This window comes from Calidris pugnax, unplaced genomic scaffold, assembly GCF_001431845.1.
Source record: "Calidris pugnax isolate Ruff unplaced genomic scaffold, ASM143184v1 scaffold27, whole genome shotgun sequence".
Classification (NCBI taxonomy): domain Eukaryota; kingdom Metazoa; phylum Chordata; class Aves; order Charadriiformes; family Scolopacidae; genus Calidris; species Calidris pugnax.
Genome location: NW_015090893.1, coordinates 9,636,465 through 9,653,336, shown reverse-complemented (window position 1 = coordinate 9,653,336; position 16,872 = coordinate 9,636,465). Strand labels below are relative to the sequence as shown.

The following is a 16,872-nucleotide window of genomic DNA, read 5'->3' as shown; positions in this document are numbered from 1 at the left end:
AAACCCTTACTTTGCAGATCTATTTTTTTAACTGTTTTTATGCATAAATAAAAACCTTAAAATGTAGATGGATTGCATCCAACAGAACTACTGTAGCTAAAAGTGATAATGATTCAAACATTTTTCAAATAAAAGTTAAATATTTATAAGCACCCAACCACATTTCATAAATCACAAACTATTATTATTTTATTCCTGAAGCTTCCCTGGCACAGCATGTGAATTGAGCCACAGAAAGTCAGAAAGAAAAATCTCCTCTTTATGCACATGAATCAGTTACAAGAAGCGGAGCCCTCCAAAGAGCAGGGCGCTCCCTTATCCTCCATATGGCCCTTCCATGGCAATCGCAATTGCAAAGCACAACTAATTCGGTATCAAAAACAAAATTTCATCCGTATATACTCCTAATTCTTCCCCATTAGCAACACAGGGCAGGTGTTTCATTATAATGAGGAGAGAGGGGGGGAAAAAAAAATGGAAGGAAACAATAGCAGTCCTTACCTGTCAATTATCACTGGATCTGATGGAGTCTCATTTCTGTTGCCACAGCTTTTCTTGTCACAACAGCGGCTACAGAGCAAAAGTGAAAGGATTTAGTGCGACCATTACACTGTAAAATCATCATTACGAACATGGTAGGTTCAAATTGCCGGCTAGAGTTACCGCTCGGTCCCTGCCTGGAAATCAGTCAAATGTAGTGGGTCACATATGGGTTAATTACTATGTTTAACTTCTTGCACAGCTGGTTAGCAACGGAAAATATAAAAAGAAAGGGGGTTTGCCCCTTTCACAAATAATAATTCAAGGATCACCCGAAACAGGGAGACATGCCTGTTTGTAGCCTCTTTTCCATAGGGTTTAACAGTTGTCCCATATATTTGCACACAAAATAAGGCAGCTTTTTCTCCACTGAGCACTTCTCTTACATTTGTTTAACACTTAATGTTACACATCCACATGCTGTTCCTGCTTCTACACAGAGTCGGATTCTCAGCTACCGGGAAACCTCCCTCCCAAATCTGAAAGCACAATTATTCTCCCTCTAAGAAACACTGTTGTTAATGGGGGAGCCAAAATGCAAGCACCATCAGCTGTGGCTTTTTATGCTGGAGCATGCCTCCTTCCCCAAGTTTTCTGAGCATGTTAATGATTGCTAATGCCACGGAGAGCACAGCTCGGGCGGCTGGTGCCCTGCGTCAGGTCAGATACAAAGCAGGCGTGTGAAATAGAAGCTCCTTCTCCCAAAGCTCTGCTCCATCGCTGACCTCGAGGCTGGGATTCTTTTGAACGAAGGTGGCTCATTGTTTCCTCAGAGAAGTTAAATTGTTGTTTGTGATGATTCCTTGTCAGGGGTTATTGGTCCGTTAAGAGCCATAAATATATTTCAGGTAAGCTCGCAGGCAATATTCACGTTTCTGCTCAGGGTGGGAATCCCTCCTGGTGTGTCTTAGAGCTGCGGCTGAGCGAGGAGGGGGCTGCCCGTGGGAGTCCTGCTCTGCCCCACAGCCCGTCTAAACCCACAGCTCCAAGTCATGGCTACACAGGTGAGCAAAGCCTCAGGCTTTCACCCACCTGCCCACCCCAGGGAGGAAACACCCACCTAGCAAGGAAAGCTCCTGTTTGGTGATGTCCCTTAACAGAAAATCCCCCATTGAAGTCAAGGCTCCAAGCAATAAAAATAAAAAAAAAAAAGTCAAGAAGCTCCTGGTCTTCCCAAGCCCTCCTGGGTCCCCAGGGACCTTCTGGATGAAGCCTGCAGGGTGAGGGCTGTAGGGAGGACGGGGAGCAAGGACCCCATCCTGTGGTGGCACCCAAGTGACAGGCAGTGAGGACCACCTTGTTCACTCTCCATGGCCAGACCTGAGCCCATCTCTCCGTTCAATAAACTTTTGGATAAACCTCAACCAGTGTCTTTGGAAACCACCAAGCTTGTTCCAAGCAGAATTGGGGGGACCTGCACGTTGCCCTTATTTCAGCAGCCAGCTTTGGGCAGCTGGCAGGAACGACCACTGCTCACACTCCTGCTCACATGAACTATTTTCTTTTCCCCAGAAGGTGGAAGAACATCAGGGCAGGAAGAAGCCCTCAGAAGTGCCACGCTATATAAATAGCCCTGTTGGGAGTATGACAAAGGTTCTCTTGTGTTGCTGAACAATAGAGCGAATAATATACAGTTACCCACCAAGATTAGCAATAAAGCAACTAACCACACTAAAGATAACAAAAAAAAAAAGGGGGCCTTTTAGAAAAACAGCCTGTTTAAACATGGTTTTTAAAAAAAAAATAATAATTTTGTTTTCAAAGAGAGGAAAATACATAATTCTTTTCACCGCAAAAAGCTTCAAGGCAACTATTCAGGGCTGAAACTTTTCACAGTTAACACATGTGCAGTATCTTCATTTCGGTGGAAGTTACATTGTTTGGGATTGCCAAAAAAAACTGCTTAATTTTACAGCACAATACCACAATTGATCCACCAGAAAATGCAAGAGCCTTGGCACCCAGAAAGTATTAAAATTTAGGAAGGAATAAAATATGCTGTAGGTAAATAGTCATGTGGACGTTCGGGGGGCTTTTTTGCCTATAAAAGGACTTGTCGTTGGAGTGCAGCTAGAATGTGTGGGGTGAGAAAATTTACCCACAAACAAGGCAATAAAAACTGCTAATCATTTTTAAATGATTAAAATGTAATTAGAAACAGAGTTGGCACAAGTTAAGACAATGCAGTTCTTGTGACTGAAGCAAATCAGGGCTAGTCCTGACATTCTCACAGCAGACTGGAGGGACAGAAATTGCCACACTTACTCAGGCGAGCAAAGGTTCCCAGGCTCCCAGCCCGAGATGGGCAGATGCCACCATCCATGCACCACCAGGCTCGGAGGCTGGCACCTTCCCGGGGCACTAACCCAGCGGGAGAGTCGGCCACAGGGGCCCGGGGATGGGGGTGCCTTGGTCTCTTCTCCTGCCCTGTGTGGGATGGAGACAGGCACTGGCCAACGGGGACAACCCGGCTTCCAGAGCCGGGGAAACACCACGTCGCTTATTGGGTGGCCCCCTCGTTTGGATAGGGCTTCCCAAAAGTGCATCCCAATAGTCACAAGTGGAGACCTCACTCCTTCCACTGCAGTTTGAGGGTGACGTGGAGGAGGTGCACAGCCGGCACATCCCGTTGTCTGGTGGCTCTGTAGCAAGAAGGGAGACCCCAAATGTCCTTTCATGTTCTACATAATTATTTTTTCAAACCTTAGCTTGCCTTTTGCATTTTTTCCCCCCACAGCAGAATCCAAGGCTTCATCTACGATAGTTTATCAATGCAGAGAATGAAAACATCACACAAACCTCCGAGTTTGAGACATGGTTGTGTGGCACGAGAAGTGCTTCTAATTCAACTTGCCTCAAAAGCTTTGGCTTGCAGTGACTATTTAACACTTGGAAAAAAAGTTCCTAAATATTCAGCATCCTTTCTCCTTTCCCCGAAGGAATTTAAAAATTCCTAGGAGCTTCCCCAAGTCACCCAGAAACCCTCCAGCTCCTAGTGAAGCTCTGTGAAAGTGCAGGGAGAGGTGCTGAGCCCTGGATCCTCGCAGCCAGGAGGGCAAGGACTTGTCCTTGCTGTCCCTCCATGATGCCTGTTCCCAAGTTGGGCAGGGAGCCAGGGCTCAGGCACATCGTGATGGCCCACAGAAAAACCCTGCAAAAATGGCTTTGTCTGAGAGATGTTTTGTTTTTATAACAAGTAGTCCTTGATAGTAATGAAGTCTCTTGCCACTAGAACCCACTCCAGCTCCTGCGCCCCATATCTCTGCCTGCCCCAGGTTTCCTCCACTCCTACTGCCATCCTCGCCATCCCCAGGGCTTGTGCCCAAGCCCCACGCCATCCCCATCCTGCCCCTTCTCAGGCCTCCCCATCCCCTGGCCTCCACCACCACCACTCCCAGCTTTTGTTGTTGCCTTTGTCCTCACCCCAACCCTCTGGGGACCTGCTGCCCTCCTGCCATCTTGCTCCATATCTTCCTCCTCCTCTTCCCCTGCGCTGGAGCATCTCTATCCCACACTGCCCGGGTGCATAGGAGATGGCCTCCTCACCCCGATGTCTGGCACCCCCGAATCCCCCCGGTCCCCACCCCGGCGTGGTGGCCAGGAGCATCGCTCGCGCGAGGAGGAGCCCTGCTTTGTGTATCTGCTCGCTCGGGCTTTCTGCGGGGACAATGAACAATGAGAAATTACGGGGCGGTGGCACGTGGCCAGCGCGAAGGCGACTTTCCGATCATTTAGCTGCCAGGCTCTAACAAGTCGTTAGCGAGTCCGGGTGGCAGTTTTTTTTGCAGAAGCTCCCGGCGAGGTGGGTTTCATCCCGCAGACGACACAGCCGGGACAACCCCTGCCCCAAACAGGCTCCTCGCCCCGAAGCGTGGAGGTACAGGAGCTCCTTTGCCAAAACAGCTGTTAAGATTTTATTTGACACAGACAAAAACCATATTTTACTCCAACCTCATTCTCAGAAATCACTGAACCATTTTAGCTGAAACTTTCCAAAGAAAGTCAGCCTGAGGCTGACACCCTGCAAAGGACATTTCAGCCAGAACAGTTTAAGTTTGGCAAAGCTGTAAGCCACTGAAGGTTTCATAATGGAAATTGTTGAGGCAATATTAACTATAGATGTCCCTCCCCATGCTGCCTACAATACTAATAAATTCCACTGAGGCTGTGAATTCTCCCCAGCTATTAACATTTTCGCCAACAGCGGAGATTTTTATATTTGACAAAACACAATGAAATCCTTTGAAATAAACAGCCACCTGAAGCAAATCTCAGCCCCGCTTTCCAGCCACAACCAGGACTCTCCTATACATTTGAATTCTTTGTCTTATCCGTGCCATAGTTGTAGTATACTATAAATATCCAGCTTTGTCACACAAATGCAAAGTTTTATTGTGCAGTTAGCCTTGATAGAAAGCACTGCTGAAAGTTGTTTAGAAATTAAATATCTAAAACAAGCTATTTTAAAATACAGAGCCCTCACTATTTCATGTCTGAAATGAAGAAATTTCATCTTAGGGAGAGCAAGCTGTCTTTCACACCATATGGCTAATGGTAGTGCATAGCAATTAGCTGGGCTGATTAATGGGGAACAGACTCTAATTTTATGCTTATAATTGAGGCTGCATTTGCACCCCTGGTGCAAATTCAGCACATCCCAACTTCCACTTACAACAGGCAAGAAATCAAGAGAAACAGAATGGTGTGGAGAGAGATTTTTTTTTCCCCTTCTAGACCCCTAAAGAGCATCAGATTTGCAATTTAAAAGAGTGTTAGCAGCACAATAGATGACAGATTTGTGCAATAGGGTCAAGCGGCCTGGTAAACAAACAGCACCCTCTTACACATGTATAGGCAGAGAGGGAAATGGGTAATATCTAATATGAGCTGTAAGAAATTTGAATATGCCTCCCCCACTCCGTCAGGCACACAACATTTGCCTACTATGGTCAGATTTATTATTTTTTTTCGCTACCCCTCCACCTTATGGTTATGAAACACAAGGCAAGGACTAGCAGTAAATAAATAGAAGGAGAAGAATAAAGCTCCCGATCCAGTGAATTTTAGGAACAAAGAAAGTGTAAAGTGCTTTAATAAAGGGGAAGACTGCACATCTTTCCACATTCCCAGAACGGAAATAATTTTGTCTCAGTCAAAGTATATTGAACGGCCATAAATCTTTGATGTGGGTATTTGGTCTTCTGGTTAAAATTCAACCCTCTATATAAAGTTTTAATTTACTTTTTACTCTTTATGTTTCTGAAATATTTGTAAGAAAATTCACGCATCAAAGTAGGTGATTCTTCCTTTTGCACGGATGGCTCAGTGAGTGGCAGGCAGATGTGATTCCCACCTCAAAACCCTGCCGTTTAGGGTTTAGGGATCAGGAGGGCTCTTCACCCAGGAGTAACAGCAGATTCAGACCCTGACACTGCAGGCACATGAGCACGTGCTTAATTTTACTCGCGTGAACAGTCCCACTGTTTTACTGGTCTATTACAGGAGAAAAGCAAAGCGTGCACTTCAGCCTTATCAGGTCAGGGGCCTCCTTTAATATTTCCATGAATTGTTCCTAGCTAGGTATCTAGTGTGAAAGTGGTGCTAATTTGGCCAATGAATTTTAGGGCAATTATGAGTTGTCAGCGCTACTGGGTTTCCATTTGGAAAGGGAGAACTGGCCAGGAATCCCCAGCAAAGCGATGCTGCAGGTCCCAGCAGCAGCAGGACCTCCTCTTGGAGCCACCCGTCTGCTCTGATCCTTCTGGGGCTGTAATGGGTTGTCTTTGGTTTCCTGGAAGAAGCCAAACCTACCCAAGGAAGCGGCCTAGAAAAATACAACACGAAAACTAAAATTCCCCAAATCCTGCAAGGAAGAATCTGGGGTGGGGCTGTGTGGGGTTTCACCCCAGGGTTGGCAAAGCAAGGAGAGCAGCTCCTTCCCTGCCAGCACCGCAGGGTGCTACCCTCCAGCAGGGTTTTATCAGGGAGGAGCTGCCATGGAGGACAAAACATGCAGATCGCCAAGAATGAAAAAAAAAAAAAAAAAAAATTAAAAAAAAAAAAAAATCAACCAACAGAGAAATTTCCATCTGAATATGTTGTCTAAGGCTCTCCCCCACCAGGAAACCCTCATCCAAGTTTATTCTCTTAGAAGTGGGCACTAGTTTTTACCCTCAAGTTACTCCTTTTTAGCAAATGTGTTTTGTAAAAGTTACAACGCATGCAATGGCATTTTTACAGTCTTAAAACAACTGATTGTAACAATGAGCTTATGCAAGAACGCCTCGTCTTCCACCAGGGAATTATTTTCTGCCATCGAATAACATGTAACAAATGATTTTTTCAGACATGCAAAAAACACCCACTAACTTTAATGAGACTGCAAGGTCAAGCTCTCCTAGGTGTCGGAGGGGCCTGTGGGAAGCTGCCGCCTTCTCCGTGGTAAAAAGGAAGCAGAAGAGGCTTCACCTATTTCCATCAGCCAGAAGAGAGAAGGAAGCAGCTGCCCGATGCAGAGGTACCACCTTCAGGAGAGAAGATATTTGACTGTCCCAAATTTAAGTGTCCAACCCCAGGCAGGCATGTTCAGGGAAAGAGAGCACAGGGCAGAGCCGAATCTGCATGGGGAAGTTCAAAAAAAAAATCAACAAGAAGACATCCCTTGTGTGGATGGTATCACCTGCTCCGCTCCAGCCAAGTGGGGACCTTGGGTGAGCAGCAACTGGGACAAGAAAGGCCTCCTGACTTCAAGTCTTAATGCACGTCCAAAAAAAAACCAACCAAAATTACTATTTTGTCATCTTACTGAGTAGTCTTTGTTGGGAATTGGGGACAGAGACGTTTATTGCTAGAAGACTATAATTGACTGTTAATTTTGGTGAGGAGACCTTTTGTGGGCTACGGTGTCTAAATGAAAACCAGTAGCGTTCTGTTCAGAATAACTCTTTATAAATAATTGAAAACCAGTGTGACGACTGAGACCTTGCTGCTAATTACACACACCGAACTGTGTTATTTTGGGATTGTTTAATGCAAGAAAGATAAATTTAAGTCCGAAAATAGCTGCAGGTTCAACCTAGATTTTGAGAGCCAAGTTCATCTTCTCGTCACTAATTAACTGGAAGCGGGGTATATTTCTTACCTGCACATTATTTCATGCGTGAGCAGAACTCGGCACATTTCTGGGTTCTTGTCTTGGCCTTCATATACTATCGCCTAGAAACAAAACACAGTTTTAGCTGTGCATCGAGTGGAGTTTGGAGAAAATAAAAACGCGTCGCGGTAGCCAAAGGGGCAGCTGGAGTGGCCAAGTCTCAGGCTAACGAGCCCGCGTCCCCACCGAACCTGCTCCAAGACTTGCAGTTGGAAAACAACACAAGCTGAGTACAGCTAAATTCCCTCCTCTCCGTTGCACATCTCTCAAGCGGTGTGTAGGATGGGTTTTTTTAGTAGTCAAGACAACCACAATTTTCTTTTCAATTCAGAATAAAATATAACCTAATAGCATTAAAAGAAAAAAAAAAAAAGGAGGGGAAAAAAAAAAAACACAACAAAAAAAAAACAGCGAGGCTTGGCATACTTTGGGTCCTATTCATTAAAAAAATAAGACAGAAAAGAGAGAGCTCATGTATTTTTAATTACAAAAGCTGCACAGCCCAGGCATTTTCCTGGTAGCTCCTGAGAAAGCGCCTGGGCCTGATTCTCCCCTTGAACATCGTGATCCGCCGCTTTCCGGAGAGCAACTCCGGAGTTATGGGGATATAAATAAGCGAGAGGCAGGCTCTGCCAGAGCAGAGGATACCAAAACAAACAGAGGATCAACCAGCTTGAGAAATTTGACTCTGAGATAGCACGGGGAGAATCCTTTAAGTTAAAACCATGGAAAGACAGTGTATTCTCATTTCAAGAAGAGTCTATGTTTGCAATCCTTCCCCCGGCAGAACCGACGGCGAGGGATCGGCGTTACACACAAACTAGGTTAGTGCTCACAGGGTTTCCATCCCAGCAGGACACAGTTGTGTTTTCCAACCACCCCTGGTCCCAGGCACCAGCCCCCCAGCAGCAAAACAACAGTTAAAATAAAAAAAGTTGCCTTTGCAACAGCATCTTCCAGTAGCACTGAGGCTCCTAAATGGTTTAGGGTCCCACTCCAGAGCTGGGATGAACGATCAGAGCCCTAGCCTTGAGTGAGATGACCAAGCATCAGCTCTTCCCTTGACCTGTGGTGTGACCTTTTCAGCCTCTAAAATCAGACTTAGAAAGAAGAAATTGGAGAACAAACTCTTCAGATAAAATGACATCTGATATGGGTATCCCTAATAACAATAAAACAGATATTGAAAATAAAAAATAAAACTATACTACATGGATGAAATATGTTTTATGGAATGAGACCACTTTGAAGTGGAGTGTGGAAAATAACGACAAAAAGTAAGTTATCTTAATAGATGATGAAGTAACATCACATTAACTGCTTTCTCAGTCCTTGCAAATAAAACCTGCCAAGGGTAAGAGGTGTTGTACCTGCAAAGGGATCTCAGGATGCAAAAATCAGCATGAGCTGATTTTTTAACACCATTTTAATAGCAATATGCAATATTAATATTATGCATTGTAAAATGATTTAATGATTCCATAAATAGTATCAGGGTTGGGGCTGTGTTATCTTTGCTCATTTTAATTTTTTCATTTTGGTTCTGCTATGTGCATTCCCCTAAAATCTGACAGCCAGTGCAGGTTTTTTTTGCTGATAAGATAAGACAAAGGGCGATGGTCTCCTTGCAACTAATGGGCACAGAGTTTCACCTGGTTCCTGCTCCCTCATTCCCACCAGCGAGGCACAAAACCTGTGATCCCAGCACTCCTGTAACGGGGACACAAAAGAGGTAACAGGATGCATGCAAAGTCCATGCAGCACAGACACCAGGAAACCCCCCTGACCCCAGCTGGGACCCCAGGTCCCTGCTTGGTTGCTGGCCCACACCTCAAGGTTCTTCCACATGAGCGCCCAAGAGAGCTACAGGTGGTTTGCAAGAGGCCTTGGGTGATGGCAGTGTGGTCATCCGTGTGTTACATCAGGAAATGGGACAAACTGAGAAGATCCTCATTTCCATGCATTGAAGGGAAAGACGGGGAGAAGCTTCTTCCAGCCAAAACCAGGGGATGAAAGTAATCATCTGACAACCGGTGGGGTCACTCAGTGGGGACATTGCAAGGACTCCAAAAAACCTCAAAACGGGTTCCAACTTGCAGTGGGACAGGCGAGGCACAGTGGGAAGCTCACGGCACTTTTTGGACTTAATCAATCAATAATTAAAGAACCATCCACCTCTGAGAGTGCAGAGCATGGGGCGTAAAGAACAGATCTACTCCCGAGGCCTTTAGTGGAGACAAACACCTCCAGTCCCCTTGCACCTCCACACACCACAGTATGACATGGGGCGAACGGTGCCCGAGAGGGGACTGCTGGACTTGGCGCATTCCTCTTAGACTTTCAAATTTTAATATAAGTGCACCCAACACGGGTTATCTTGTTGCCGGTGAAGCCAAAGAAGTGCTAGAAATGACAAACCAGAACACAAAATTTACTTTCCTTTTTTCCCCCCTCTCCGCTCTCTCTTCCTCTTCTCTCCCCGCTGCTATGCTTACTTAACCTCCAGGTACCCGCTTAAATAACTCCACTAAATAGCAATAATGAACGGGCAGAGTCAACACTGCGGTACATAATCACCTTGTCTGTTGTGTTTAGCATCAGTGATCCCTTCTTTGCCTGCATGACATTCTTCTGCCTTCCTCTACGTTAAGGATTTGCTTTTCACTTTATTTGCATTTAATTACCGATGTCGTACCCGCGTGCGTTTTGTTTTCTCCCCGTTAAGCGCAGATACACCCGCTATACCCTATTCCTGCAGGAGTTTCTAGGAAATTCTGGGAAGCGGGAGGAATTGTTAATTTCCAAGCACCTCGTCCCCCATGCCCATTCCCGTGTCCCGATTTACTTGTGCGAGCGCGTGTGCAAAGCACCAGCCGCTCACTCCCATGAATGGCTGCCCGAGAGCACGACAGATACCCTGCCGCCTTGCAAACGGCGCTGCTCTAAAGCATTAATTCTACAATTAGTTTCAAAAAGGAAACAGGAACTGCTAAAGTTTCAGATCGTTATAGCTGCCAGAAGTATTTTTACAGGAAGGGTCTACAACGTTACTGCTGTGAAAATTTTTAACTCTAAGATTTGAAAAGCTACTCCTTTGGCAAAAAAAAATCTTAATTATTATTTTTTTTCATGATTATTTTTTAAAAAGTTCAGGCTTGAAAGCAGGGTGACTGCAGCAGGATTCCTCGTGGCGCTAACGCCGTCGTGATTTTGTCGAACAGGGATGGCATTAATGAGAGATAAAGTGAAAGTTACAGTGTATAAACTTAGACCACAGCAGAGCTAAAAATAAGCCTGCAAATACACATCAGGGTTGCACAACAAAACACCAGCAAAGGAAATGCAAAATTACAGACTTTGTTGGGTTTTTTTTTTTTTTTTTCTTTGTTTACTTCGTGTAGTTTTAACTCGGTGCATTTCATAAGCATTTCAAAATAGTTTTTTTTTCTCCTGAACAACCTCAATATTTCCCCACAAAATTCATCTGCCATTTTGTGAGCCATTACTCACCCAAGTAACCTTTCTACAAGAAGTCTCAGTGAGTAACGATCACTCATGCACAAACGGATTTCAAAATCAGGCCCCAAAAAATGACTGTCAAAATATAAGACTTCCTTACTCGCAATTAAATAAAGCTGCATAAAAAGTTAAATTAAATGCAATTCACTGCTTGCCAGCAAATAAAAATTACTAAATCGAGCACATCGCCGTCATTTCTAGACAACAAGTGCGTCCAATAATTCGCCTAAAGTTTTCAGTGATGGAGTTCCTTAAAAAAAAAAAAAAATAAATAAAATAAAAGGGAGGGGAGTAATATAAAAGTCAAGGCTACAGTTCTCATTTAATCCACTTTTTTCCCAGTAAAGACGGCAGGATAAAGCAGTAAAATAGTTGACAAATAAGTTGGAAAAAATAGAGAGCCAGATTTTGTCCTTAGCTGTTCCTGCATAAATCCAGATTTATGCTGGTACAACCCAGGGCAGAATCGTCTCGTGGTGTCAGTTTGCCAGTCAAGCAACCCTGCTTTCTGAACTGGACGAAAAACAATCTTGAAGGAATGAGATCATGGCCATTATATTATTCAGTTATGTCATGGCCTTGATTTTAAAAGAGTAAGAGAAGGAGAGAAATCACCTCAGTTATGTCATGGCCTTGATTTTAAAAGAGTAAGAGGAGAGAAATCACAACACACATCTAAATCCACTCCCTTTCAAACTCCTCATCTGTTTCACAAAACAAACTATCTCCTTTATTGAAATAAAGGAGAAAGAAAAACTCATTAAAATGAGGGTCTTTTCAAAAACAGAACTAAAATGATTTGTAATGACGTATACAGCCCTACACACAGAGAGAAAATAAAACCGTGGCCCCACCGAATTCAATAGGAGCTTTGCAATTGACTTCAGATGGGCCAGAATTTCACCCAGTGAGGATTAGGCTTGTATCCGCTATATATCTGCGCAGAAAATACTGTGAATTACATTTATTTGGCTGCGAATGCTTAACCCTTAATTACCCGAGGTTTTACCCCATTCCCCAGGCAAAATTTCAACTCATCCCGGCGAGGTTTATCCCGGAGAAGTAGCACGGGGCTGGGTCCCAGGGCGAGGACGCTGAGCTCTTGCTGTCCCTCTCAGTGCACAATTCAGTAGCATCTAATTATTTTATCCAGCCTCCCTCTGCCTTTGATACACAGCCTGCTTATCGACGTATTCACACAAATTAAATAAATTTATCTCTCCTAATATGTTCATTTTTAATGGTTTTCAAACATTCACATGGAAACAGCTCTAGCGTAAATATCCCAGAACAAATGGCTGTATATTATACAGGAGGGAGCAGTTGGGCTGCCAGACTGGGAATGCACCAGGCCATCTGGCTCAGGCAGTCTCTCCAAAATCCTCAGCTTTGTTTTCACCCTCAGACTCCAAACAACACATTTTCCACTGTGATGAGTTTACATTTTCCCAAACACAGGTCCTGATCATGCATGCAAATTCCAAACTTCTCCATTCCTCTCTGTACAAGAAAATTAAAATCACCTGCGCTTCTGACATCTCACCAAAGGCACAAGAAAGCTGCTAAAATCTGGCGCAATGTAAACTTTCCCCGTCACAGGGGTTAGGTTTTGTTTTATGTTTGTGTGAAATTTCTCCGAGTCTGCTGAGGCTCCTCTGAACTTATTGATAACATTTTTTTTCCCATGCGTGTAGCTGCCAGAGAAGGGCCATGCTATGCACAGAATAGAGAGCTGATCAAATATCTGCAGACATCAGAGAATGATAGAGAAGTCAACAGAAAAAACCATTTGCATCCAGAGTTACAGTACGGGGGAAAAAAAAAAAAAAAAGCAAAATATAAACAGTCTGAAGTCTGAAGGAAGGATTTTTGACTCATGAGGACTCTCAGCTACAGACAATAGCTATCGTGCAAAACTTATGATTTTTAAGATGCCTGAGCCGTATTAGCATCCGTTATATCTTATGGATGAGAACGGCTGAAGGAAAAATGGGTGGGGAACAAGTATTTCAGATTTATTTCCTCCATCTTTCCTAATAGTGAAATATCTCAACTTTATGAAAATACAGCTGAAGAAATAGAAGGCATCTCTTCTCCGTAAACGCATTAAAATCCTTAGACTTGCCTAAAAACTCCGGTTTTATTAGACCAGACATCTTTCACGTTTTGCAGGCGATTTCAGAATGCATCATTGTTAGAGCCAGACCTACTGCGGTAGGAGCTGCTGCTTTACGGAAAGCAACAGCTATAAAGTTTGGGATCCTACAGGGTTTTGAACGCATTAGGAATGTGATCCCGACATAAAATGAGGTGCCAAGATAACATAAAAGAAAATTTAATTAAGCCAGTATTGACGCCGAATGTTGTTACCCTAACTGGAAAGAACTTCCCCGCAACATTAACGATTTGTGTCTAGTATTTACAGTTTTTAAATGACGGGGGCACATTTTGGGAACTGAGCGAGACCCCTCAAAGGCGTGTAATTCCCATCTTACCCGACACTTCTCTGGGGCCACCACCGAAGGCCAAGCGCGTTATCCTGCATATAGCTCAAAAAGATGCACTTTGAGACCAATCCTGCCTGGGTTTCCCATTCAGAAGTCCCACAGCCCGGACTACCAAGGAGCACGCGTGCAAGGGAAGCTCATCTTTTGGGGCAGCGCGTGCATAGCTCATACCAACATCCCAGATCTGCCCTGGGATGGAATCTGCAACAAAATTCTTGGTTACTTCAGTAACTTCACCCTCCAGCCCTGCTTCCCATCGTGCATCACAGCTGATGGAGAGCACAGACACGCGCACCAGGACACGGAGATCCCCCTGTTCCACCCGTGACGGGACTCCTGCCGTGAGTTTCTTAGTTGGGCACAGCCCCACAAACAAATCCCCAACTTATTCAGATCAAGAACTCCATAGGAGCAGGAATCTCTCCTATTGATTACATGCATAGCATCCAGCACAGGGAAGCCCTGCCAGTCTACCCGCTCATCCAACACGTGCTCCTAATGGGACGTTTATGTCGAATCCGTGAGTCGCAATCCTACATGCAGAAATCTAGGTCTGATTTGCAGAACAGACTGTATTTCCTCTTACCTAGCTTAACAATCTGCTGCTGTAAAAAACCTTGCAATGTCTAACTGTGAGACAAAGAGAATACATTTAAATCTGATCTGTCCGTATTAAAAAAAAAAAATTATTATTTAATATAAGGAGAGAGCCACAGATACTTCCCTGTATGACCTGGGGAACCTAACTCATTCAGGATTTGCTTCTGTGGGATTTTTAATTTGCCACCAGAAACCTCAGAGTAGCTGTAATTTCAGTCTGGGAATTCACAATTATTGAGTGTGTGAATGTGCGTGTGTGAGTATTGAGAAGATCCTTGCCAGCAGAAACATGTACACTTCTGCAACAGTTTCATTTAAAAGTAATCATTTCATTATCCAATTTGTTCTGAGCGTCATGCATTAAAATACTACACCTTCAAGTAGACTGACAATATATATTTAACTTTCATTAAAAATTAAAGAATTTTCAGACAGTCTTTGCAATATTTAATTACAGTTTGATGATTTGAAAGTTACTTGAGAATCTTCTATATAATTCACTGTCGTAAAATATAAATGATATATTCAACATTTGGGTGAGCTTCTGTCATGTGTTGTACTTCGCTTCCTAATAAGCATTCAGTAACCAAAGCGATCGCAACTCTGAAATAATTTCACTTTAAAAAAAGAAAGAATTTAAAAAGAGGAAGAGGCAGAATTTCAGCCCCCGGCCCCCGAAAAAATTCAGAGCGGCACATGCCACAGTTTTGACATGACAATGCCCTATTTTTCATGAGCAATTATAGCCATGCCTAAAGAAATTATATTCATGAAATTAATACATAAGCAAACATGTTTGCGTCTAAAACAGCCTTTCACTCCCTGCTTTCTAACCTAAGTTCAGAGAGCTTTTGTTCTAAATCCTCGCTTCTCAACTCCATTGCACTTTCCCCAAAAATCTGTAATTTGCACTAACTTTGTTTTTGTAAGACTTCCTGAAATCAGAGAGATTTCTTTTGTGCTTTCTTTTTTTTTTTTTTCCTTCATTGTGAATGTGCTTTAAAGCTACACGGTAGGTTTTACAAATAAACTGTATCTCGGGGTTTTTTTTCCCCTTTCTCTCCAAAGACCCTCTGATGACTTGATAATAATGAGAGACCAAGAGGTCAAACAGTGCCTTAGGATGAACTCTTCATATGCAAGATGCCTTTGTTAAGAAAATTATTTTGAATCCGCTGCTCTACACGAGTTCAGGGCTCTGTTTTCAACAGGATTATGAACAGAGGCTTTTGCATTTCCGTACTGATAGGAAAGCTATCTAAAGACAATATTTATTGATAGTCTCTCTCATACGGTCTACAGTGAAATACATAAGCTCCGAAAAGACTAAGAAGAGTTCATCTATCAGGAAGATTTTGTTACTTTTAACACAAACTAACCAATTTCTGCCTGAAAAACAAGGAATGACAGCAAATGCTTTCCAAGATTTGTTATGAAGAAGGCTATGTTGCTGCTGTTTTAATTCCTACAGGGAATGGGCTCTATTTGGAAGTGCATATAACAGAGTTCAGATGCATAGTGGATTCCCTAGTTAAATTCATCCAAGTTGCTTTTTTCCTTTTTTTTTTTTTTTTTTGTGTTGAAAGACAGTCTTCAATAGCAGGAAAAGATGTTTTGGGACCATCAAAGAGAGTTTTCTAAAACAACCTCGGCCCTTAGAGCTTTATGTTTTGCTGTAGAAAAGAAACCCAAATACAAGCCAAGAGTTTTTTCCCTACAGACAACATACAGGGACTGACTTTTCCTATCGGTACAAAAAAAGGTCAATGTTTTTCCTAAATAAAATGTAAGAATTTTTTTAACAAGTAAAACAGATTAGGAGGGAAAAAACAAGTCTTCGGGATAAAAAGGCTTAGAAGCGATCCCAACTATTTAAAAGAATCGTACTACAAGATAAAAATATCCTGACGGGAACAGAAGATAAAGCTAGAGTAGCGGGGTTTTTTTGAAAAAAAAAAAAAAAAAAGAATCGATTTGTTCAGCTAGTCCCTTTGTAAAAATACCGCTTTCATACAGAAAAGTATTTTTTGGAGGTCGGCACGCGCGCTGTCGCTGTGTCTGGGCAGCTAAAGAGCAACCTTCAAATGAGGGTTAATCCCTTGGCAGGGTCCGCAGCCCCACAGCCCTCCCCGCAGCCCCACACCGCGCCCGCCGCTCCCCGCGCCGCGGTCCGGGGGGCTGTTGCGACACGCAGACCTATCGCGATATGACTCCCCCGCCGTTAACCCGAGGACCCGGCGGCACCGCCAAGAACGGACGGACAAACACAACCCCCCGCGATATCCCCCCCCCGCCGTTAACCCGAGGACCCGGCGGCACCGCCAAGAACGGACGGACAAACACAACCCCCGCGCCCGCGCAGCGGCTTGTGCTGCCGGCGTTTGGTGGGCTGGGGGGGGGGTGTGGGCTGAGGTTAATTCTTCCTAATTAAGCGGCAAAAACAGCCCTAGGAAGGATGGAGGGCTCGCCGGTATTTTGGGGAGCTCCCAAGCCCGGCGGCGGGCAGGGTCCCGCGGGGACCCTCCGCGCAGCCCGCAGCCCCCGGGGTCGGGC

General features: G+C 44.1%; 1 protein-coding gene across 1 annotated transcript in view; it reads right to left on the bottom strand.

The window, feature by feature from the left end:
- EBF1 (early B-cell factor 1) overlaps nucleotides 1–16,872 on the bottom strand; it is a 280,846-nt gene that overhangs the window by 261,202 nt on the left and 2,772 nt on the right. Inside the window, exons 4-6 of the mRNA XM_014947757.1 lie at nucleotides 8,182–8,267; nucleotides 7,682–7,755; nucleotides 502–570 (exon numbers count right to left, since the gene is read on the bottom strand). Of these exons, the coding sequence (XP_014803243.1) occupies nucleotides 502–570; nucleotides 7,682–7,755; nucleotides 8,182–8,267 (229 nt within the window). The remainder of the gene's footprint in view (nucleotides 1–501; nucleotides 571–7,681; nucleotides 7,756–8,181; nucleotides 8,268–16,872) is intronic.